This window comes from Halictus rubicundus, chromosome 1, assembly GCF_050948215.1.
Source record: "Halictus rubicundus isolate RS-2024b chromosome 1, iyHalRubi1_principal, whole genome shotgun sequence".
NCBI lineage: Eukaryota > Metazoa > Arthropoda > Insecta > Hymenoptera > Halictidae > Halictus > Halictus rubicundus.
In genome coordinates, this window is record NC_135149.1 from 27,374,762 (window position 1) to 27,400,758 (window position 25,997).

General features: G+C 37.5%; 2 protein-coding genes across 3 annotated transcripts in view; both read left to right on the forward strand.

Moving 5' to 3' along the window:
* Positions 1-25,997, forward strand: part of Clc-a (chloride channel protein 2) — an 81,872-nt gene that overhangs the window by 4,795 nt on the left and 51,080 nt on the right. The gene's annotated exons all lie outside the window — the stretch shown is intronic.
* LOC143359715 (putative oxidoreductase YjmC) lies at positions 14,813-22,659 on the forward strand. 2 transcript variants are annotated; one of them, XR_013083155.1, is made up of 3 exons: positions 14,813-16,587; positions 20,919-22,134; positions 22,265-22,659. XR_013083155.1 is itself a non-coding variant. In XM_076797859.1 (2 exons), the coding sequence occupies exons 1-2, from the start codon at positions 16,225-16,227 to the stop codon at positions 21,768-21,770; spliced, it is 1,215 nt and encodes a 404-aa protein (XP_076653974.1). In that variant the 5' UTR covers positions 14,813-16,224; the 3' UTR covers positions 21,771-22,659. The 2 variants fall into 2 exon arrangements, 1 of the variants encoding a protein (XP_076653974.1); XM_076797859.1 differs by having other exon boundaries at positions 20,919-22,659.

Here is a 25,997-nt window from a genome sequence, read left to right on the forward strand (position 1 = left end):
TCACCCCCGACTCGAGCCGTGGTTTTGCAACTGCAAAATTATTTTCGCATCTGCCAACTCGCCGGAGATTTGCAGACAGTATTATGTATCGAACGCGAAGACAATTCGGCCTCGAGAGCAGACACGGCACAGTCACTTTCGAAATGGCTTCCGCAGAATTTCGGGGCAGGCTGCCATTTTTCGGCTTCGTTGTTTCATCTTGTTACTCCTAGACAAACTGATACCTCGACGCACAATAATAGTACACTCTACTAATTTCTGCAGGGCTTTTAACATCGTCTCCTTCGTTTTTACTTAATAAACTATGAGCACTTGTTATACCACATTGTGCCATACAGAATTCACGTCATTAAAATTACAACAATTTATTCAATTTACTTAATTTAACACCGTAAATGCCAGAAATCAACTCCAGCGATTCTTCCAAAACAGAGTAATTTAATCAATGAAACCGAAAGTAGGAATTTAAAATGTATTATAGGGGATGCTGTCTTAACCCTTCTGAATTCTAAAGATCCTAATCAATTTCGGTTTACCTGTCACAATAAAAATAAACCTAGTGAAAAATCACTGTCAGTCATATGTGACTGATGTTTCAGTTATCGTGTTAATAGAAGCACTTGTTAAGTTAAATTCATTTCCACAGGAGTCATATCATTGAAATTTTAATGAGTGTCCATTTCACAATGTACCGAATTTATTCAGCTAGAGCTATTCGTTTACTATGCTAGTATGTGCAGAATGTCCTACAGTCAAGTTTCGTCGTTTCTTCATTTCATAATCTACTAAATTAAGTCCTACAGAATTTCTACTATCGAAGTTCCATCGCTTCTTCATTTCACAATCCACTGAATTTATTATGCTTGCTGGACCTACTCGTTTACTATATTAGGTTCTACACAATTTGAAATAACGCTTCTACAACATTGAAATAGATTTTTCCTCGTATTCTTACTATCAAACTGCGGATTTTTATACGAGATAAAAATTATTTGGATTAATTACATGGTAGAGGATCCGCGTAGACATTCACTTTAATAATTTTAAGGAATTGAAAACAGTGCAAAGGTGTCACCAAATTCTTTACTGTTTTGCATTTGATCTACCCAATACTCACCATAAATAAATGCACAATAAATGCACAAAAAAAAATATAATAAAAATATAAATGATAATAAATGCACAAAGTCCACAGTCCAAATAAATGCACAATAAATGTACAAAATCCGCAGTCTACGTATTGCAGTGTCCTAACGTCGAAATTTAATTTTCAAAATCACTGCATTCGCGGAACAAAATCTCCCACTATCCATTTTCACATAACACTTAACGCTAGGTTCACAGGGCACTAAAAGTGACTATTTTGTATTACTTTGTAAAAATAACAAGACCGGACTACCTACATTTTTAGCAATATTTTTGAAGTAATGTGTACCCAAAGAAATAAATTTGCTAAATAGTTTCTCATGTATGTATCCTTAGAATTTTAATAATTTCGAACGGGTCCCGTAAACCTAGTGTTAAGGAAGCATAAAATTAAAATGAAAATTTTTCTTTCTTTTCCCTCGCTCTCTATCTGGTTGCTATAATTGTGACTACAAAAAGGGTTCTTTAAATCGCTGGTTAATCGAGCCTGGACCAGAATGCAGTGATCAGAATGCAGCGATCGGAATGCAGCGATTCCGTTAGCTGCAAGCGACAGCAACCGGTGCACGCGTTTCCATGTGAAGCTTCTTTGGCCGGGCGAGAACGTTTTCCCGCGTTTTGCGGTTCATTCATCCCCGGTTGTAGTACGCACGTAGTACTATAGTTCATTGAGTAGTCGCCGCCGCATTATCAATGGGCCACCTTCGCGCCCGGTTCCCCATGCATTGTGCGCGAACCGTGAGTCGCCTGCTCTTTCACACTGTTGTTTCCATAAACTAGGTGGAATTAAACAACAAATTTTCGTGTCAGGAACTAGGTTAAAATTAGGTTCCCTTCGTAAGCTAATACTCGATTGAACTAAACCGAAAAGGACACAGACATATTTTATCTGATCGCATGTGCTAAATCTTTGAATCCTTTAGCCAACGCGAAATTATTATTAGATTGCTACTATTAGAATTTTATTATTAGACAATATTTTTAAACTCTGTATATATTTTCACTGTTTTATATTTCACTCATTTTTGTAATAACTACACAAAATCCTGTCTATTTATTACACTTCTTCGGAAATTGTGAACTCCTCTGTTCCAAAAATTTCGTTCTTATCGTGTCTTATGAAAAAGTGCACGCATGCAGATTTCGATAGAAATTTCTTCGCACGGTTTAACAAACGCGATATTATTACTGATTTTCCCGTGTTGCTTCTAACTTTGTGTTAAACTTCGTTCTCGTTGTATAGAAAATTGCATAATGGTGTAGGCTTGTTTACAAATGGAAAGTTTTTTCTTTACATTATTTTGTGAACATTGCAATTGGATTTTCGAGTCACTATACAGAAATAATATTGTCTAATGTCTTGCGTACGAGTGAAATGATTCTGCAGCGCATAAATGAATGGTAATATTTTTTTCCCACGTGCCTCGGGCTTGTTGGAGTTGTTTATGCTGATTGAATAATTTCGATGCATTCCCGGCGATTTATTAATCGCACTCAGGAATGCAATCTATCTTCGTTTAGAAACAGTTAAATACGTTCATTGGATTCAGCTTCGATTTCCTCGTACGTAGCATGGCTGCGACGATTAACAACGTGACACTTATCGAGACACTGAACGTCGTTAATTATTCATTCGGTGGGAAACCAGTCGCGATCCAGAGACGAAAAACTAGTTGGTTTGTCAATCGATAACACGTTTATCGTCGTACTATTTTAGACGATCTTTTCAAGTAAACACGTTTTTTTTCCTCCGATGCTAATTATCGCTTTACCATTTCCTTCCGATCGTTTCGCGTATCCTGACAAATGAATCATTGAACGTGATTCATTCTTTTCAAATCAACAACACGGAGAATATGCACTGCAGATCCTGTGCCACTGTATCATACGTAACTCTCTAATACAGTGAATTCTCGATATATGTCAACATCACGGGTCATATATCGTCCAGGAGACATACTCGTGTTATGTTTACACTCCTCGGCGTCCGAGGCCTCTCGAGCTTCGTGGCCCCTCACGTATATCCCCGTGGTAGTGGGGATAATCCGCGACGTTTATCATAGAGGCCTTGGCGACATATATCGAGTAATCACTGTATTAACTGTTACTTAATAGTTTCATGAAATTGGTTAAACTTTTTGCTAGGTTTGAGGCTGAATGAAATCTTTATAGTGGCGGACAATGATGATCAAATTGGAGACGATCTTGATTCGAACTTCAATTATTTCATTAATCCCTAATTATTCCATCTGTCAGATATTTTATCCTCATTTTGCTTGCACTTATTCTGTTGTTGCGTGTGAAATGATCGTTTTTAGAATGCAATTGTTGTGAAGGGATGAATTGTTTTTATCAATGAATGCTATTACAGTCCTAATTTCTAGTTTATTGTAGGATAATTTTTAAGGTATAAAGCTGATCTTTAAGAACCCACCAATTTTTATTTCGATACTTAATTTTACCTTTAAATAAAATTAATTTCAATGTCTATTAACATGATTGTGGAAAAATAAACATATCGACGAATGCAAAAATTATTGAAAGATGATAATCTTAAACTGAATCAATTAAAAATGAGGTGTAAAGTGTATAAAGAACATGAACGGTACAAAAATTCAATTTTAATTCGTTAACAAAATAAATTGATAACAGTGGCCTTGATGGATAAATTGATTTAGAAAAAGCATAGGATAAGGAACCCAATTACTATGCCTGTATTAATTATATTTATTTTCAAAGCATAATGAATATTAAAGACGAAATATTAAATTTTCCTCATTAAAATTAGTTATATGTTTCTTTCTTTTAAATATTCATTATGCTTTAAAAGCATAAGTATAATTAACACAAGTAATGAGTAAGTATAATACATAGGCGTAGTAATTGGTACCCCCACAGTAATTGTTAAAATCGCTAAAAATCGTGCGTTTCATACGCGACAACCTAATGCCTCCAATTTTTCGAAAAATCGAGGAGCACCCGAGGATCGTTCGTCGCGATGATGTCACCTCATTAGCGTCGATTAACGATCTCTCGTTTGGAGTTCCGCTGGATCCCTCGTGATCCTCGAGTTTTCCAGGGTTCCCGCGGAACAAACGCGCCATTCTTCTTCTTCTTCTTCTTCCTCTTCCTCTTCTCTTCGTTTGCAACATTTTCTTCTACCCTTGAGAAGTTAGGTAACCTAACGCGATCGAATATTAATGATGTAATCGCGAGCAACGTTTAGAGCCGATCGGTTTATGCACGGTTTCGTGGAGTTTCGTCGAATCGGCTCGCCTCGATCGGGATTATGCAATTTCTGCGCGGCAATCGTTCGCACCGAGAAAAACGAAAATGTTTACAGTCTGCGTTGTCTCGACGGTTGTAAAAGATCCACGGCTGATAACGGCTCTCCCAGAATTCCCGGGCTCGAGGTCGTGACCGGTATTTCCTACAACCAAATTCGGAAGAGTCCTCTTGGTCGTCGAGTTTGCAATCACTATGCTCGGTGATCCCGGAACTCGATTGTATTTGCACTGAGAAATACGATAATCGACTCACTAAATCGTGAATATTTCTGCAAAATTTTTGGTCAAATTTCTACTGTCATTCTTTCAGGATTTTATATTACATAGATCATAGAAATTCTTCTTCCTCTTTCTCCACATTTTTCTTTTTTTTTAAATATATTTTTTTATGAATCTTTTTTCCAGCTTCAAGCACAATTCGTCTGTGTGTTTGAATATTTCTTAGTTTCTGTAAACAATCAATTTAACATATTCTTTTTTCTTTTCTTTTTTTCCACGTCTTTCTTTTTTTAATATATTTTTATTTTGAATATTTTTTTTTCTTCCTGCTTCGAGCACAATTCGTCTGTGTTTTTAAATATTTCTTAGTTTCTGATAACAATCAATTTAATTTTTTTTTTCTTTTCTTTTTTCCACATTTTTCTTTTTTTTTAATATATTTTTATTTTGAATATTTTCTTTTTCTTCCTGCTTCAAGCACAATTCGTCCGTGTGTTTGAATATTTCTTAGTTTCTGTAAATAATAAATTTAACATATTCTTTTTTCTTTTCTTTCTTTCCACATTTTTCTTTTTTTAATATTTTTTTTTCTTGCTGCTTCAAGCACAATTCGTCTGTGTGTTTGAATATTTCTTAGTTTCTGTAAACAATCAATTTAACATATTCTTTTTCTTTTCAATTTTCCACATTTTCCATTTTTTAAATATATTTTTTAAAAATATTTTTTCCTGCATTGAGCACAATTATTTTCTTCTTAATTAGTAACGAAAGAATTGAGAGAAATATTTTTGCCAGTTGCTCTGAACAATCGATTCAATTTATTCGTTTCTGCAAAAGTCAGTACGATTTATTTTAATAAAAAACGAACGAATAGAATTTTTAATATGACGCAAAAGAGTTCCGAAAATGGTAAAAATCTGTCAAAAAATGGTAAAAATCTGTCAAAAAATGGTAAAAATTTGTCAAAAAATGGTAAAAATCTGTCAAAAAATGGTTGCCATTTCTCGGAACCGGGAATCGGAAGAAAGATCATCCAGTCACCAACAAAACGATCGATCGTGCCCGCTCATCCTTTCGATCGCAGTCGATCTTTTTCTGCATCCAGCAGCGCAAACTCGACGTAACATTGAATCGAGACGCGGCCGCGATGCAATTGCATAATGCTATATAAATATGCGAGCGGAATTGACGGGATCGATCACGGCTCGCTCTAAACGAGTTATCGCGGCGATTAGCCGATTTCTAATTCGATTTCGAGGCGAAATGAGACGCGCATTAATTGGCCCGGCGATTCGCTAATCGATCGACTCGCGCCCGGCTTAAACAAATCGATCTTTCACTCGCGGGACAAATATTTTGTCGAACGGAGTCCCGTGACTCGGAGCAAACACCATAAATTTTATCCTGTCTATCGTGTCTCGGTTACAGTGTTCGCGGCTTTTTTTTCCCTGCGTTTCTTATCAGTAGACGGATTTTAAGCGTTTACGGAAAAAATTAGTAGACCAAACACTGCTGTATTATTATTAGACCGCGAGTATTTTTGCAAAATAAACATTTACCGCATAAATTACAAGATACTCGCAGTAAAAATTTGTTTCTTTAATAACTTTGATAAGTTGATGTATCACGGTTCCATAAAATCCACAGTCTAATTATCACGTGGTTATTAAGATTGTTAAGAAATAAAGAAATAAATGTCTACGTAGCTTCCGTGTCTTGCAATTGTTGAAGACAATTTTTATTTTTCATAAAAATCCCCAGTACACTTATCAGATATTTTACTCGGACGTTCGAAGAGCATAGTAAAGAAATAATTAGATCGTGGATTAAGATAACAGTTTTATTACGTATTATTTAGCTTAGGCAGTCGATTAGTTCCCTCGGGGAACATAAAATAATAGTTTAAACGCCGATAGGAGCACCATTTTACGCAACATTGTGCACGAAAATGGAACCGTTGTGTAAGAATCATTAATTACTAGATTACGATAAGAGTGTTCGATTAAGGATCAGCTTGAAGAACTCAATTAATTTTTCTCGGAACACATAAAGTTATAATTGGGATTCAGAAGATGATTGTTACGAGGAGGCGCGAGGTAATAGTTTAATTAGATTGCGGATTCAGATAAGAATTTTTCTTATAATGGACAATAGACAATTATAAGAAAATAGACGCGATTTATCCTCTGTATAATGGAGGAGATCGAGGACGATTTAACTCGATATTATGTATGAAGAGTAATTATGTAATTATTTAGATTGTGCTTTGGGTGAAAATTTGATTAACTGATACTTAGTTTCAAAACGCTATTTATTCTCTGGAGAGATAAAATAATAATGGGGAAGCTCGAAGACACTAGTTGTGACCACAAATTAACTAGATTCGAAATTAAGATAACGATTTAATTAAGTTTACTTAGTCTGTTGTTGCACAATTTATTTCCTTCGAGACAAACGGAGTTCCCAACAAACGTGATGCCTATTTAATTAAAAATTCTGCACAAAATTCAAGTGATATACAAAAATATATTAAATAAATTGTAGAGTCAGATAAAGGTTTGGTGAAGTAGAATAAATTCTAGTTCTTTAGAATAAATAAAATTATAATGAAGAACCTAAAGATTTTTCTCGACACTGCAAACTATTCTCAATACTTGAAAATGGAAACGAATTGCAAGAATAAATTAATTAAGCTGTAGATTAAAGTAAGGATTTGACAAAATTTAGAAACTCAATCTACATTCTTCAAAATAAATAAAATTGGAGTGAGGAACGAGCATAAATATTATTCGACAGAATATTGTACGCTAAAATCGAGACTGTTGAATCGAATAAACGAATTCGACTGTAAGTTTTACATACTCGTGATTAGACTGCGGATTTTATGCATTTATAGCAAAAATCAGTGGCTGTCGTTCCAAATAATAAAAAGATTACAAGTATTTAAGAGTGCCAATACATTTCTTACAACTTGATAAAACTATTCAAAGCAGGAATAAATTCCTACTTGGCTCCTATGTCTTGCAATTACTGCAAACGATTTTAATTTTGCATAAAGATCCGCGGCCTACTCATGATAAAAATGCAAGATCGAAGGATCTCCAAAACGATCGTGACAAGAAATAAATTTCTGTTCATGTTGCAACCGATTCTATCTTGCACAGAATTTGCATTTTGCATAAAGATTAGCCCATTAATTGGACTACGCGGTCTGAGACAAGAATTTAAACGTGTGCGTTACCGAGAGAAGAGGTTAATTTTCTCGGTGAGAAATGAAATTTCAGCGTAGGAGAACCGAGTGGGCGATATTCGGAGGATCCAGTGGATCCAACAGAGCAGGGAACTCGCTCACGAAATGTACAAGTCTAATTATCGGAGCGATTAGTTCGACGGTGGTTGTATGTATAAACCCACGGCCTTGAGTGTGAGCAACGACGATAACGGCCCCGTTGGAACATCGCCGTCTCCTATCGTCGCTCGTTCGGACAGTTTTTCGGACGACGATCGAGATCTAGGTCGATCGGAGCTTGTAAAGAAAAAAGCAGAAAATTTCTTTCGAGGGTTGTCAGGATCAATTTGTTAGGACAGTGTCGATTTCGAGACGAATATTTTTTTAGATTCATGTTACAAGCGACACCTTGTATGCGAAGACATCGCACATAGAACTGGAACACAAATATTGACAGATTGTAATAACGAGCTGACGATGCACATCGACTGGCGATGAACCTAATCGCTCGAGCTTCCTCTGCTCGTCGATCTTCCAATTATCTAGTAAGCAACCTTCGTGACATAAATTAGAAGAAATTTCCTATCAGTTTGCAATTACTTGAAAAGTAATTAAATAGAACAGAGCGTAAGAAATCTACAGTGATCTCTCTATACGGAGGAAAACATTAGTTGGTTCAGGAGGGCATAATATTATGATATTATTAATTATTAATGAAAAGATTAATGAAAAAAATTTGTTCGAGGTTATATTTTTCGAGATTTCAAGGTCATCGAAGTTTGTTTAAATGGAACGATATATTATTATTATCGCTGTACGATAGCCGAGGTCAAGACGAATCCAACGACCTGTAATATTATGACCTTCACGTGACCTTGAGTACGAGAAATTTACAAAACTAGGACACTTGATGTAAATAGACGTAAATAGATGTAAAAAAACTTCGATGACCTTGAAATCTCAAAAAATATAACCTTGAACAAACCTTTTTGCCTATCATAATATTTGCCCCTCTGAACCAACTAATGTTTTCCTCTGAAATTTTCTTCTATCATACAAAACAATCGAGATATTTTAGATGCTCGAATTAGGTGAAACACCCTGTATACGTCGCCAAGTCCTGGATGATAAATGCCGCGGAATTATCCCCACTACCGCGGGATATGCCTTGTGAAGGGCCACGAAGCTCGAGAGACTCGTATGTCTCCTGGACGATACAAGACCCGTGTTGTTGACATATATCGAGAATTTACTGTATCACGTTTATTCTGTTATATTTCTGTCAACTGAATTTTTCCGCAGTCTACTAATCCAACAGGAGGTCTCGATCGACGAGAAATGTGTAACAAACTCCACGCCTCCACAGAATTACAATATTCAAAAGACCCGTGATCATTGTTTAGTCGGGAATCGCATGATCAGCTGACGCAATCTGCTTCGCGTCGCAGCTGGCACTGGAAAAGCGATTAACCATTTTTCCTGCGGAAAGTATCAAGGGAAATGAAGTCAGGTGTGAATGCAAGTCAACTCGTCTCCCAGGGTGAACTGGTTAGAAGCTGTCGATCGAGTCCCTCGAGGAAATCGATTGGTGTGCACATTGTTTCTCTTCGGAGGAATAAAAAAAAAAAACGAATCCGTTCGATCCGAAAATTCTCGACGAGAGGGAATTCCGTTTTCCGATGACAGTGATCGAACTCGCCTCGAAAAATTCGGTCTCAGCTGAAAACGCTCGGAACGCGCGTGCCGCGTTGTGCTCCGGTGGCTCGTTTTCCAGGAAACGTCATTCAACACCTGCGGCTCGGATTTTTGCGCGATCCATACGATCTCGGCGCGTTTCGATCCAAAAATCCGATCCACTAATTGCAGAGCTCGGTTGCGGAAACCGATCTCTGCGTTCTCATGCTTCCAAAAAATCGATGAATCGATCTCTGAAACGGATTGAAATAGTAATGTTGGTAGCGAGGATTAAATTGAACGGGGAGGGGGGGATAGAAAAGTTTCGTTTTAGAAAATGGCGCCGAATATACGGTCGTCATGCGAATCGCGGGAACGTTTCGCGAGTAGTAGAATGCACGCGGAAACGCAGGGTCGATCCTCGATTTTTCTGCGGCTCGGATTTTTGCGCGATCCATACGATCTCGGCGCGTTTCGATCCAAAAATCCGATCCGCTAATTGCAGAGCTCGGTTGCGGAAACCGATCTCTGCGTTCTCATGCTTCCAAAAAATCGATGAATCGATCTCGGAAACGGATTGAAATAGTAATGTTGGTAGCGAGGATTAAATTGAACGGGGAGGGGGGATAGAAAAGTTTCGTTTTAGAAAATGGCGCCGAATATTCGGTCGTCATGCGAATCGCGGGAACGTTTCGCGAGTAGTAGAATGCACGCGGAAACGCAGGGTCGATCCTCGATTTTTCTGCGGCCGGATTAGCCGGTTTGCCTTGCACCTTCCACCGTGGCTCGCTCATCCACTTTGTTTCCACCTGTTCCTGTCGCACGGGCATTTTCAGTTGCGACACTCTCCGTCTTCGATGATCATTGAATTTTCTACTCGTCTCCTGCGTCGCACAGTGGGCAATTTCGACAAAATCGGATTCAAAATCAAGGAACTTTCGATAGGAATGAGGTAGAGCGATGACATTTTTTTAAAATGAAAGCTGCAACTTTGTAGAACAAGGGAAAAATAGGGAGATTATTACCATCCAATCATTTCAACGGAAAAATGACTTCGTTAGTTTTTGTCACAAAAATCTATTTTTTACAAAATCCTGAGGTCGTAGACAAATTTTGAGACCAGATTTGAAATCAGCGTGAAAACATCTATGGGAAACGATGTATAACATGTTAAAAAAAATTTTTTTCCGCGCATGGTATTGGAAAAACTAAAATTTTCTTGAATTTGTGCGCGTTTAACGAATTTTCTCGAGGTTAAAAAACGTTCGTACCACAATCTCTCTATTTTTCCCATATTCTACAAAGTTGAAGCTTTCATTTAAACAAAATTTCATCGCTCTACCTCATTCCTATCGAAAGTTCCTTGATTTTGAATCCGATTTGGATTGGACTGGACCATGGTTCTCCATTTTGCTTGTTCTCGTTCGCAGCTCCAATTCTTCAGAGATTTTGAAAACACGAGGTTAATTTAAATTTGTTTTCCGCAAACTTGTCTAAAGCAATACGCATTTGCATAAAGTTGCGCAGTAATAGTCGTATTCAGCTGTGCAATTAAGATGAGTCATTGTGGTCGTCTACTGGCTTGGAAAGTTGGAGTTTGTAAAATACTGATAAATGCGGGGAAAGTACGGGGAGAAGGAAATAACGAAGAACAATGCGGTAGAATAATTGTTCTTTAGGAATCGGTTTGATGGGGTGATATCCACCCCAGCCGTTTCTTAAGCTTTTTAATATGACCTTGTGGTTCAATGGAGACAAGTTGTTCAGAAAATATTAACATTTAATTGCGGCGACTACGCCATTGCAAATTTGCTGTGAGGAAAAATTATAAATCTCTGTAAAAATAGAAAAATAATGAAGCAGAATATTGAACATGGAACATTTTTTCTTTCAGTGAAAAATTGTTTTGTGGTGAAATTCAACTTGAAGGTTTCTTGGACTGTTCCACATAATTTTTTTGCGATTTTTAAAAAATTATAAAACACTAAAAATATGGAGGATGTTTAGTAAAGTGTAATAATGCATCGAACAATTTCTCTTTTAGTGAGAAATTATTTTAAGGTGGTGCAATGCAATTTAAATTGTTTTTTAGGCCGTCTCATACAATTTTCTTTTAGTGAAAATAATTTCTCTTTTAGTGAGAAATTATTTTAAGGTGGTACACTGCAATTTAAATTGTTTTTTAGACCATCTCATACCATTTTCTTTTAGTGAAAATAATTTTTCTTCTAGTGAAAAATTATTTTGTGGTTTTGCGATCTTAAAAAAATTATAAAACACTGTAAAAATATGGAGGATAATTAGTAAAACTTAATAATGCATAGAACAATTTTCTTTTAGTGAAAATAATTTCTCTTTTAGTGAGAAATTATTCTAAGGTGGTACACTGCAATTTAAATTGTTTTTTAGGCCGTCTCATTCAATTTTCTTTTAGTGAAAATCATTTTTCTTCTAGTGAAAAATTATTTTGTGGGTTTGAGATCTTAAAAAAATTATAAAACTCTAAAAATATGGAGGATAATTAGTAAAACTTAATAATGCATAGAACAATTTCTCTTTTAGTGAAAATAATTTTTCTTCTAGTGAAAAATTATTTTGTGGTCAAATTCAGCTTGAATGTTTCTTGGACTGTTCCACATAATTTTTTGCGATTTAAAAAAAATTATAAAACACTGTAAATGAATGGTAATTAGTAAAACTTAATAATACATAGAACAATTTCTCCTTTAGCGAGAAAATATTCCAAGTTGATGCAATGCAATTTAAATTGTTTTTGAGGCCATCGCATACAATTTTGCTGCTCGCCAAAAATTATAAAATACCATACAAAACACACTAAAAAATAGGAAGGATAATTCAGAACAGTGTATATCACAATTTTTAATTTCCCAGAAAATTATTTTGCCCACACGAAATCCGGAAAAAAATGATTTACGGTGCATGCACTTCATTCATCGAACAACGGATGATCCGTCGATGATCGTGCGTAACCATCGACCTCGCAAGTCGTTTTCGAGCCATCGATAAGTGGCCTCGTGTAATTCGCGGTCGATCGAGCCATCGGTAGTAATTGATAAGGTTAATCGACAGGCTTGAACCTTTTCTTTTCGGTATACTAATAATACCCCTCCGGCCGGTCTATAGATTGCTCGGAGCACTCGAAAGATTCTAAAAAAAAATCACGAGCGACTTGGACAGTGAACGGTCACTGTAACTATATCTGTGTTTTGTATTAGGTCGTCCCATAAGTTCGTGCCGCGGACATGTTTATATTATTCACATTTGAAAAGTATTTCAATAAAAAACCGCAGAAATTTTATAGTGACGGTACGATGTCTTTGCCAAAGAGGTCAGAAGAGGTTGCGGAATGAAAGGGTGATTACATATTTTATTTTTAGAATTTAAATGGTACGATAGTAAACGGCACGAACTTATGGGACGACCTAATATCTCGTGTCGAATCGAAAATCGAAGAGAACTGATAGCAACGGTTTTCGAGAGTCTCCAGAACTCCCGAAGAAAATATTAGACGGATTAACCGCTGTGATAGTGGTCGACTAGCATGATCTCTCTGTTTACGCGACAGCACGCGTCTGTGTACACGCGATTTCTGAAGTGTGTAATTGCGCTCGGAAGATACCGGCAGTTTTATCGGCGCAGAAATAGAGATACGCGATCCCTTCCTGCAGCCTAGAAACCAATTCCAAAATGGAAGGAACGCCTTGGCAATCGTCATCGAATGATTTAACCGTGGTTAAATCCTCGGGCTAATTAATTCGAGAAAAACCGGCGGGCAATTCCCGGGAAACGATTTTCCGATTTTCCACGCTTGGACGTCTTGCAATTCTCTGTTACAAAAGAATACTATAATCTTCCTGCGAGCTAATGGCATTTTGATTTAGTGGACGTGACAGTAATTGAGCTACTGTGCTTAAACATGTGTGTTTTTTTAATAGCAACACTGTAATCACATAGTAAAAAATACTCCTAATAAATTAAGTTCGGAACTCTTCCAAAATTTCTCTTCCGGTTTTATTGGAGTGAACAACTGAACAGGATTTATTAAATAAGAATTTCTGGATTGAATAGTACAAAATTTGGTGAAAATCAAATTTAATAGAATACTATTCAATTAGACAAGAACCAAATTTATTAGATAAGCATTTATAGATTGTGTAGAATAAGATTCAATTTAAATAGAATTTAGTAAAAAACAAAATTTAATAGAATAGAAATTTATTACCTTATATTATTCAACAAAATTGACTAGGCAAGTTTTTATAGATTTAGTAGAATAAAATTCACTTCACATCGATTTAACACTAAACCTAACAAGCATTAACAGTAAATATTGCCTTATAAAACTGGCAACCCTGAATTTATTGAGATTGTCCGTAATTTTCCATAAAATAAATGCTTGGACAAGGAAATTTATTCCACTGTTTTCCATAAATGAATTTTTATAATTTCAATAATTGTAAAATATCTTCGTAAGTACTTCTATTTATAGCAAATCCTAAATCAACGATACTAAGTACAATCAGCAACGCTAGAAGTACTTGTTTATAAATATATAACCATGAAACTATTTTCACGCACAGTGTGCAATATTCAACGCTAAAAACATCTTCAATAATTGTAAAGTATAAAACCGGTCATTTGACCGTGGTAGGTTTAGTGTTAAATAGAATACAGATTTATCAGATTAAATGAGAATGTATTTGAATAGAATGGAAGTAAATCGAGATCGAAATTGATAGAATTTTGACTGAATCGAATTCTATAAAACTCATTTCTATATTATTATCTTTTATTTCTATTATTATTTCTATATCATTAATATTAATATCTTAGGACCCAGTCCCAACAGAATTCTAAAAGCCAAACAGAAGCAACTTAGAAGTAAATCACGCGCTAATAAAAACTTCGCATGGAGGAGGGATCTCCCACCTACAAATTCGCCGCAGAATTACGTCAATCGACGTGCCCAATCATTCTCGGAGATAAAACATCGCAGAAAAATTCCTCCTGCAGAGAAAACACCCGTGCGACTAGCCAAGCAACATTCTTCTGGTTGCAATAAATTCTTCCCCCGAAGATGGACGCGTTCGTCGAACAAAACTTTCTTCGTCGAACGATCGAAACGCGGTGTTTCGATGATGAATTATGTGAAACGAAACTGGAACAGCAGTTTCACTATTCAAATTTCCCGCCGTTTGACGTCAGCCAGTGCAGCCACTATCAACCAGTCAGTAGGTGGTTGACAGTCTCCTCGCTGATAGCGGAACGTGTTTCCGCTGATCTCGACGCTCCGCACGGTCTCGCCCGGTGATCCATAGATCATTCGATATCGCGTGGGCTCCGTCGTTCGAGGACGTCGTCGATCAATAACTGTACATCCAGGCGAGCCTCGCGTTTGTCTAAAGCCACGTTTCCAATCGCCGAGAAGGTTTGTGCACGGCAGTCGCTGTCGAAAGTTACGCAACAGTTGCGATACGGGCGTCTGCTATTTTTCGCATGGCGGGAAATTCAAACGCTTCGTAGATTTTGACGTCGTTGTACGGAAACGAAGACGTTCAGGCGATGGATAAATTGAAAATGGGAGCAGGAGGTAAACGGAACAATAAGAAAATGGAACAATAACGATTTCTTTGGAAGACAGCAAGAATAATTGAAGGAAAAACGGAAATTCTAACTCGGGACACGGTTTGAAAGGTCCGGCGATCGTCGAGGGACCGAAGTAAAATTTATAATTTAAAAGATAGCGAGACGTAATATTTTAAGAAATTAAGAGGACGAGATTGAAAAATTGTACAGTCAAGAAAAAGAAAGAATTGTAAAGGTACGTATGTAGATGAGAAAGACATGAACAAATTCAAATATCTAGAAAATTGAGTACCAAAGAATAGTAGTACAATATTTAAGACTGGGACGAAAATCTAGTCGAATATTCGTTAAAAATGGAAACACTGTAAAAGAGTTTAAGAAAAATTGAAGAACTAAGGAAAACGAGTAAAATATCCGAACTGGATATTGGATGAAATACAGAATAAAACAAAATCAAGGTAACACGATTAAAAAATTGTACATAGACAAATCAGAAAAGGTTCCAGCTAGGTACTTTATAAAAATCTAAAAACAACAAAGCTGTCTAAGAATAATTCAGAAATTGTCAAAAACCGACAAAATATTAGTGAAATAAAACCCGGTGACGGAGTAACAAAACTAAAAAGGTTTCACAAATTTCAAAAATTGATTTCCGTGTGGAGAATCCACGAAAGAAAATCTAGAAAATGAAACACCTGAGAAACTAATCGATAAAATATCTGAAACTCGATAATTTAACGAGTAGATGATCAACAGGAACAGTCGCAACTAAAACTGTACTGCAAGTATAGTCACGCAAGAAAAGATAAGAGCAATAGAGAGCTTATTAGAAGAGCTTGTTCTCGAGTAAGCCTAACGCTCTCGATAACAAACATCGTCATAGTTTTCGATAAGATCGTCGATAACTCGACCCTGGATCATTCGTATCGGACCGACTGTACTCTTCGGCACAGCGAACGGGGTCCAGCGGATCATCGATATTTGAATCAGGAGAAAGTTCATCGATAGGGGACTAGGTTAATCAGGATTCGGTTGATAATAGTTTCACAACAGAGCTAAACGATGAACAAATCCGGCAGAAGTATTTTGGCCGCGGCGAGGTTCGCCACGAGATCGTTCGAGCACAGGCTCGTTACCAGATCGTTCGACCACGGGTCCGGCTCGATCACGATCCAGAGAATGGCTTCGGGAGGATCCACGCAGCAGGTGGTTCCGAAAGAGGAGGTGGTCAGGTTCATTCAGGACTGCTTGTGCAAAGTCGGGACTACGAAGGAGGATGGCCAGGTCGTTGGTCATCATCTGATGACCGCTGACTATTGCGGTCATTTCAGCCACGGGATGAACCGACTGAGGCTCTACGTGCATGATCTAGAGAGCAAGATCACCGACGCTGCCGCGAAGCCGGAGATCGTCAACGATTTTCAGGTACTAGCGACGATCTTCGATGATCTCGTTTTGTTCGCGATTTACGACGATGATGGACGCTGAAGGTGAGATTCGGGAATGTGTTGATCTTCGCTGTCCTCTTGGGGTTTTTGAATTTTTTTGAGGATTATTTTTTTGTGGTATTTTAAAGGGGTTATTTGTCAGAAGGTTTTGGTATTTTTTGAGATACAAATTGGGGTAAATTCCATTTTAATATAGCCATGTATTTGTGAATTCAAAATGGACAGAGACTCGTTTCCGGGTACTGATGGACTTAGCTGAATTGTCAAAACTTGTGAATGTCATTTTAGCATTTTCCAAAGACATTATAATAATTTTGAGATCTAGAAAAGTCACGGGACTATTTTTCAGACACAACGCCTAGCAGGGACCAAAAATAATAGTTACTTTACATTTTTCTACGATAAAAATCATTAATAAAATGTTGATTGTTATTGAAATTTAAGATAATCTACACAAAATATAGAGACAAAATTCGAAGAACAAAATGATTAAAAAATATCGACTTTTATACTTTTTGGTTACAGATAGCAGTTATTAGTGTCCAAAAATTGGATCCTCCTAGATAACTGTTATCGATGAGAGAAATTCATTTCGATCGCTCATAACAGCTATCAATGAGAGAAGTTCATTTCGAACACTCATAACAGTTATCAATGAGAGAAGATTATATCGAACACTCATAACAGTTATAAATGAGAGAAAATTATTTCGATCGCTCATAACAGTTATCAATGAGAGAAGTTCATTTCGAACACTCATAACAGTTATAAATGAGAGAAATTTATTTGGATCGCTCATAACAGTTGTCAATGAGATCAATTCATTTGGATCGCTCATAACAGTTATCAATGAGAGAAGATCATTTCCAACACTCATAACAGTTATCAATGAGAGAAGTCCATTTCGATTACTCATAACAGTTATAAATGAGAGAAATTTATTTCGATCGCTCATAACAGTTATCAATGAGATCAATTCATTTGGATCGCTCATAACAGTTATCAATGAGAGAAGATCATTTCGAACACTCATAACAGTTATCAATGAGAGAAGATCATTTCGAACACTCATAACAGTTATAAATGAGAGGAATTCATTTCGATCGCTCATAACAATTATCAATGAGAGAAGTTCATTTCGAACACTCATAACAGTTATCAATGAGAGAAGTTCATTTCGATCGCTCATAACAGTTATCAATTATTATGAACAAGTGAAAAGAAATTCGATCATCGATAACTGTTATTAGCGATCGAAATAAATTTCTCTCATTGATAACTGTTATAATTGATCGAAATGAATTTCTACCAACAAGAGAAAAAATTTTCGGTTACTTATAATCCTTATTTGTAACCAATACGATCGGTATTCGATGAAACACTTGTCATTCCATGAACTTTTTTCTTTTTGTTTATAACATTTATGGTCCCTGAAGCCTAGTCCAGGTAAATGTAGTGCAGGTTTCATTGTTCCAAATTTGGACTTTTATCCAGTTCTAATCTTCCGTGAGCTAGTTTCCGTGGCTACAAAAATTTGTCATCAAACCTGTGTACTCTGGTAGCGTTCTCTATTTGCTGAAAGCCACGTAGATCATCAAGGTTCACTCGTTAATTAAGGTTCGCGAATGCAGAGTCAAGAGCCCTGTACCGTTCGATAGAGCCGCTATACTTGTCCCAGAAGGAATGAGTTTGTTTGGAATGTTCTGACGCTGGCCTGGAACTAACGTTAACAGCTGCCTTTGCTATACAATGGTAGTATCAAGCTGAATGGTGAAAAGAGTGACGCGTTCCGATTGTTCCGATTAATCGAGCACCGCGGATCATGTTCTTTGACCTGCGATACAAGGACAAGGTGCATAAGTTCAGTAGTCTTCTTTGGGGGAGTGCCTTCGAATGTTTAGTATTCCAACGAGAACCTAATCAAACTATCAGGATCCGCGCAGAGAACATGTGGGGACATCTCAATCCTGGCTAGAAAACTCGTCGTTTCCGAGCACTTAAAACTACCATCGCTATCCGAGGAATGCAGTCTCTGTTCACTCGATTATGGCAATTTACTCAATTCAGTCTAGTTAAGATTCGAAGCACCGCTGGAATTATTGGAATTTCGATTTTTGTCAGAAAATTACCACTTAGGTGTGTGAATTTATTCATCAGTCACGAATTATTTAAGAATTCGATACGATATTTTTAAGAAAATAATTTGAGGAAATAAGGAAACGGAAAAATTCTTTTTAAAGCGACGTTCATACCACTTTCCTCAAGGAGACAGCGCCAGAAGTCCCACGATTGGACTGCGGATTTTATGGATTATGGCATAACTGGGTGTAATCTGAAACAGTGTAGAGACGAAAAGAACTTGATAGTATTAATAATATTGTTTACGCCGTGATGAAATTACAAAAGAGAGAGACAAACTCTCATTCGATCACCGTGTCCTGCGATCGATGGATACAATTTCTATTTTGCATAAAGACCCGCAGTCTAGCCGTGATCGATAAAAATCGGCGCTGGTAGATCGGACGGAGCTGCTCCGCCTGTCCGTCGGCACTAATCTGGCATTAATTAGTCATTCCCGGGGCTAATAGCTTCGGACGTCGACGAATCGGCGTCGTTGCGCGTCACTGCTACTCAGCGTCCAACCTCGTCGTCGTTGGAAACGCTCGTAACAGTAAAATCGCCGCTTGGAGATCCGGCTTGTACCGGTTTGCTCGCGGTTGTCGTTTGAACAATTTGTATTTCCCGCGTGTCAAAACCGGGACCGTTTAAAAGAGGAGGCGTTTTACCGATCGTTTTGAACATTAACGATTCTCCCTGGAATTCGACGACTGAAAAACAACGGAGATAATATTCGCATGGGTTTCGAAACGGATCGAACGCGTGGATCCTTATCAGTCGCGTTACTTAACGTATTGATACCGAGAGCTCTGGGAACTTGCGCGTGCCCTTTCGACAATCGAGTCCAAATACCATTGAAGATTGTAAATTTTCTAAATGTTCAAGTTGCTGGACAATAAATAAAAGTCATGGGTACTAGGAAAATCGTACTAGTAGAACTGTTGTAACATGTGTCCTCTAAATTGCTGACATGTTAGGGAACGAGTGAAAGTAATCGAGTTCCAGGAAAATCGCGCTAGTTGGCTGCAACAACCCCTGAATTGCTAAATTGCTGGATGGCAAGTCAAACTAATCTAGTTCCAAGAAAATGGCAGTGGTCCGCTCGATCCTCTAAATTGCTAACTTGCTGAGAGACCTGTCAGAGTAAAAGCTAGCTAACTGGAGCATCCCCTACATTGCTAAATTGCTAGATGATAAATAGAAGCATTCGAAAAGACTGACACTGGTTCAGCAAAGTATAAACCCCCTAAATTGCTAACTAGTTGAAAGAGACATATAAAGCTAAAACATCCCCTAAATAGGTAACTGGCCAGATCACGAATAAGAGTAGTCAAATTAAAAAAAAAACTAGTTCAAAAGAACGTGGATCCCCTAATTTGCTAACTAGCTAAAAGAGACATATAAAGCTAAAACACCCCCTAAATAGCTAACTTGCCAGATCACGAATAAGAGTAATCAAATTTAAAGGAAACTAGTTCAAAAGAACGTGGATCCCCTAATTTGCTAACTAGTTAAAAGATACATATAAAGCTAAACATCCCCTAAATAGCTAACTTGCCAGATCACGAATAAGAGTAGTCAAATTAAAAAAAAAAACTAGTTCAAAAGAACGTGGATCTCCTAATTTGCTAACTAGCTTAAAGAGACATATAAAGCTAAAACACCCCCTAAATAGCTAACTTGCCAGATCACGAACAAGAGTAGTCAAATTTAAAAAAAAAACTAGTTCAAAAGAACGTGGATCCCCTAAATTGCTAACTAGTTAAAAGAGACATATAAAGCTAAAAGACCCCCTAAATAGCTAACTTGCCAGATCACGAATAAGAGTAGTCAAATTTAAAAAAAAAAACTAGTTCAAAAGAACGTGGATCCCCTAAATTGCTAACTAGCTTAAAGAGACATATAAAGCTAAAACACTCCCTACATAGCAAACTTGCCAGATCACGAATAAAAGTATTTATACCAAATTTAAAGAAAACTAGTCCAAAAGAATGTGGATCTCCCCTAATTTGTTAACCCCCTAAAAGGCAAATTCGAAGAGATTCGCGCCGGTTCACCAGAGCTTCCAGAGATCTCCAAAAGCGTTGACCCCAACCGTCCGGGACTACTTTCTCTCAAACGACACCGAGCAAGCCTAACTTCCTAGCCCCTAAACTTCACTCGGGTGAAGCTCCACGGTCCTTCTTGCAGGCGGTGGCTCTAGTCAACGGCAACAACGGCCTTGGCCACGTGGTGGGCAAGTTCTGCATGGAGTTGGCGATCGAGAAGGCGAAGAAGTTTGGGATCGGGATGGTGACGACCCGCGGCTCGAATCACTATGGCATCTGCGGGTACTACACTCGACTGGCGATGGATCAGGGTTTGATAGGGTTCAGTTGCACCAACACCAGCCCTATGATGGCACCTACGCGAAGCGTGGGTAAAGGATTGGGCACCAATCCTTTGTCTATGGGGATGACTGCTTCGGACGGCGACGATTTTCTGTTGGACATGGCGACCACAGCGGTGGCCTTGGGGAAGATGGAGTTGGCGGTGACGAAAAAGGAGTCCATTCCGCTTGGCTGGGCTCTGGGCAGCGACGGGAAGGTGACCAGCAATGCCGAAGACGCCTGCAGCACGGGCATACTGATGCCCCTAGGCGGAGAAGAGAAGACTTCAGGCTACAAAGGTTATGGGCTAGGTCTGATGGTCGAGCTCCTCTGCGGAATCCTCTCTGGGAGCCACTTCGGACCTAACATAAGACAGTGGAAGGGCAAAGAGAGGGTCGCTGACCTTGGACAGTGCTTCATGGCCATCAATCCTGAAGCTTTCGGCCCTGGGTCCAAGGACAGGCTGTCCACCTTGCTGAAGCAGCTGAGAGGCATGCCTAAGGCTGGGGATCAGCCTGTTTTAGTCGCTGGAGACCCTGAAAGACAGGCTAAGGAACGCGTTGACAAGTCTGGGGGCATTGCTTATCATCCTAATCAGCTGAAGGATGCCGAGCTGTTTGCCAAGGAGCTGGGCGTTCAACCTATGAAAGTCTCCTCTGCGAAGGTCAATTAAGATTGAGGTGATTAGGCGGGGAATATTATCGGGAACATTGTGTCACTTTGAAAGAAAAGACAGATGCTGATAGCTTTTAGTATAGTCATTTCATGAGATTCTGAACTTAACGTTACTTAAAGGACTAACAATAAGACAGAGGAAATTCTAGATACCTCATTCTAGGGATATTTCTGATCTAGTCAGCGTTGCCTCGTTATCTGTCAATTGAGTGGGACTGTGAAGTGTCAAATAACGAGGGAGTGCTGTATTCTTGTTCAATATACAACTGACGATTATTATGGGAATATACACGGTTATGTAATTTTATTAAGGATAGGTGGATTGAGGAGAACGATTTTTGTTGAGGCGAACATCGAACGAGGTCTTACCGTACAGACAGTACCGAACAGTTATTCAATAATCACTCGGATAAAAAGTTGATATTTCTCACGTTTCAGATAGTTTACTGATGAACGTAAAATACAATAGTTATTAGGTGAACATCGAACGAGGTCGTACCGTACAACAGTTATTTAATAATCGCTCGATTAACAGGTTGACGTTTCTCACGTCTCAGATGGTTTAATGATGAACGTAGAATACAATATTTATTGAGGTGAACATCGAACGAGGTCGTACCGTACAAAAGTTATTTAATAATCACTCGGTTAAAAGGTTGACATTTCTCACGTCTCGGATAGATTAATGATGTACGTAAAATACAATTTTTATTGAGGTGAACATCGAACGAGGTCGTACCGTACAACAGTTATTTAATAATTACTCGGTTAAGGGGTTGAAATTTCTCACGCCTCCGATAGTTTACTGATGAACGTAAAATACAATTTTTATTGAGGTGAACATCTAACGAGGTCGTACCGTACAACAGTTATTTAATAATCACTCGGTTATCAGGTTGAAATTTCTCACGTTTCAGATAGTTTAATGATGAACGTAGAATACAATATTTATTTAGTTGAACATCGAACGAGGTCGTACCGTATAACAGTTGTTTAATAATTACTCGGTTAAGGGGTTGAAATTTCTCACGTCTCAGATAGTTTACTAATAAATGTCGAACATAATTTTTATTTCGGTGAACATCTAACGAGGTCGTACTGTACAACAGTTATTTAATAATCACTCGATAAAAAGGTCAAATTTCTCACGTCTCAGATAGTTTACTGATGAACGTAGAATACAATATTTATTTAGGTGAACATTGAACGAGGTTTGTGCAGTTTGAACGGATCGATTTTCCCGAGAATAGTCTTGAACGATTTTCTGAAGTAGCGGAATTTCATGGTTTAGGTTTTTAGCTCTGAATGACGCCACGTTTAATTGTCATTGCCAGTTATGTCCGACACTTAACGACCACTGGAAAACGGGTGCACATATATAGGTGACTAGGAAAACAGTCTGCATCGTTAATGCAGCATCGCATTTTCAAACTGCATTTCGAGCATAATCTGATTTATGTAACGATACATTGTACACGTGTAATCAGCTTATTGTTAGTCCAGGGAAATCTGTAACCATAACACGCTTAACTTGTTCTTCGACATGTCTGGCTGGTTCGACGTTAGCTTTTGATACTACTGAAATTTTAACAAAGACCGAGATTGTTTATACTAGTTGAGTGAGCGGCGAATTTTGCCACTGGATTGTGGAAGTTTATGCGAATTTATATTTTAATAGTTGAATGTTTGAACTCTGGTGTCTAATGATTCCAGTAAATTAGGAATGAAAGAAAAATCTATTTAGTGGTGTTGAATATTGTATTCAGCAATTTTTAAGAACCTTGACGCGCATAAATTTATTTACACATGCATAAAGCTCCGCAATCTAATTGCAAACAGTGATTAAGGGTTAAGCAACGATAGTGACGAGCGTTTTATGTATGCATAATATCAAATATGTGCAACAAGTAATTTTAATAATTCGATTCGAGCTTGAAGCATGAATGTGTGTCTATTGAACGAACGGTTTTAAATATTTTAATAGATCTTCTAATACATCACATGTTATATACATTTTTATATATATCTATATTCATTATAATATACAAAGTTTTTGATACTGGTTACATTTTTATGTACAAGCAAGATGCACAGCAGGAAACTTATGGAAAGCTGAATGAAATTTAAGAAATGTATGAATGGAAGAGATACAAAAATTTAAATTGTTAGATGCAAATGGCAATATTGTATACAGAATATGAAACCGTATATTTTATAAAAATTTATGTTTCAAAGGGATTTGCAGATTTTTATATCCCACAAAGTCATACACATTCCCAGTTAAGCACTCTGTGCTATATTTTATTACAATTTAACTTTACATATATTTTATCAGAACCACAAATGTATGTATATTTAAAAAATCACGAATACGTACATTTAGTAAATACATTAATAAGAACAGAATTAAATGTACTGTATAAAAATCACAAATACATCAATTTTACCAAACAAGTACATTTGACAAGCTTTTAAAAATCTATATCAGAAATCACTATAATAAATCTGGACTCATCAGTCTCAACTGCAATTCCGAAGTTCCGCAAAGTTTCGCAGTCAATTAATTAATCAGACTCGCTTGCTCTCGCAGCCATCGAATCAACGGTTGAGCAAACACGCGCCTAATCGCGTCGCCTATTTTCATAGAGCGCGTCGTCTATCTTCGATCGAATTACCGGCGATCGCAGCTCGGATCCCATGGATCCGTGAATCCGCTAATAGCACGTTTACTTTCCGCGCGGTGTTTACAGAGGTTCGCGTGCTCGTTTCGCTGATTTAATGGAAACGATGCTCGCGATGACATAACTTCTCGTGCGCGAGCGAGCACGTTGCGGTCTGATCGTCGCTCGATGATGACTGCCGAGGATGATGACAAAGGCCTTGGACTTGCTCGCTGGATCTCGATCATTATTGATCGACGCCCGTGATTATCGGCGCGGAAACGAGGCGCGCGACTTACCAGGGATTTGCATAACCGGGACACCGGAGACGAGATCGATAGATCCTGAGGATCGCGTCGATCCGGTCCATAAGACGATTTCTACGGGGAAATCGTATCTGACGGACACGTGGATCAGGGATCGAGGACGCGATCCATGGAAATTCGACTCCGTGGTTTTTCGTTAATGATCTTTGCTGATTTTCTATTGTTATTTGCACGCGTTTGGACCAGCTGATTGGTCGATTGATTATGGTATGTGATGGTAGCTCCAGTCTGATCTTCTCAAGATTTTGATCGGCATTATTATTCTGTTATATAATATTTTGTGCACTACGTTGTCATGAAACATGATTTGAATGTTGAATATTAAATACGTGAATAATTTCATAGAATTTCTCGGAATTGTTCTGACGAAGAATTTATTTTTCATGCATGAACAAAAGGAAGATGAAGGTTTAACACTAAACCTACCGAGCAGTAACATTACCTGGTAAATATTGAAAAATGGCAACCATATCGAAATTGTCCGTAATTTTCAATATAATAAATGCTTGGACAAGGAAATTCCACTATTTTTCGTAAATGAATTTTTGTAGTTTCAATCATTGGGAATCATTAAACCGGTCATTTTGACCGTGGTAGGTTCAGTGTTAATTACGAATGACATTCTTTTTGAACGGAAAATTAATTTTCTAAAATAGTCCTGTTTTGAAATATTGTTCTGACGTAATAATTTTGTCAAAGTGTTCATATTTCACAAATAAGTCAAAAAAGGACTGACATTTTTATGGAACACAAAATCAATTCTTAAAAATAGTCGTTCCTCGAGATAAACATTTTCTGTCAGAATGTCTGCAAAAAAGAATTAACCCTTTGCACTCGAAAACTCCAAAACGAAACATTTCGTCCGACCTAGAATATTTCCCTTCTATATATATATTTTTTCGTGTTATACATATGAAAATGTACTGAAGTGTTTAGTAATTTAACAAATACAAACAAATATAATAATGTAAAAAATATTTTGAATAATGGTGCAGCAATTTTTAGTGGCGCCTTACAGTCTCCATTCGAGTGCTAAGATTTAATATCTCTCGAGAGAACAAAAGATGGGAATCGAACGACGAAGGAAAATTCTATTTAAATGGAAAATAATTCTTTGAAAAATGAATGGTTTTAAAAACGATGAGATTATTTATGTGGGCTGGTAGATGGAATTTGGAGGACGGATTTCGGTGACGCTTCTCCGACGCAGTATTATTTTTTCACGCAGAAACTTGGCAA

Coding starts and splice junctions, on each gene's coding strand:
- LOC143359715 (XM_076797859.1), top strand. CDS start 16,225: ATGAACAAATCCGGCAGAAGTATTTTGGCCGCGGCGAGGTTCGCCACG. Junction 16,588..20,918: donor AGATCGTCAACGATTTTCAG/GTACTAGCGACG, acceptor TCCTTCTTGCAG/GCGGTGGCTCTAGTCAACGG.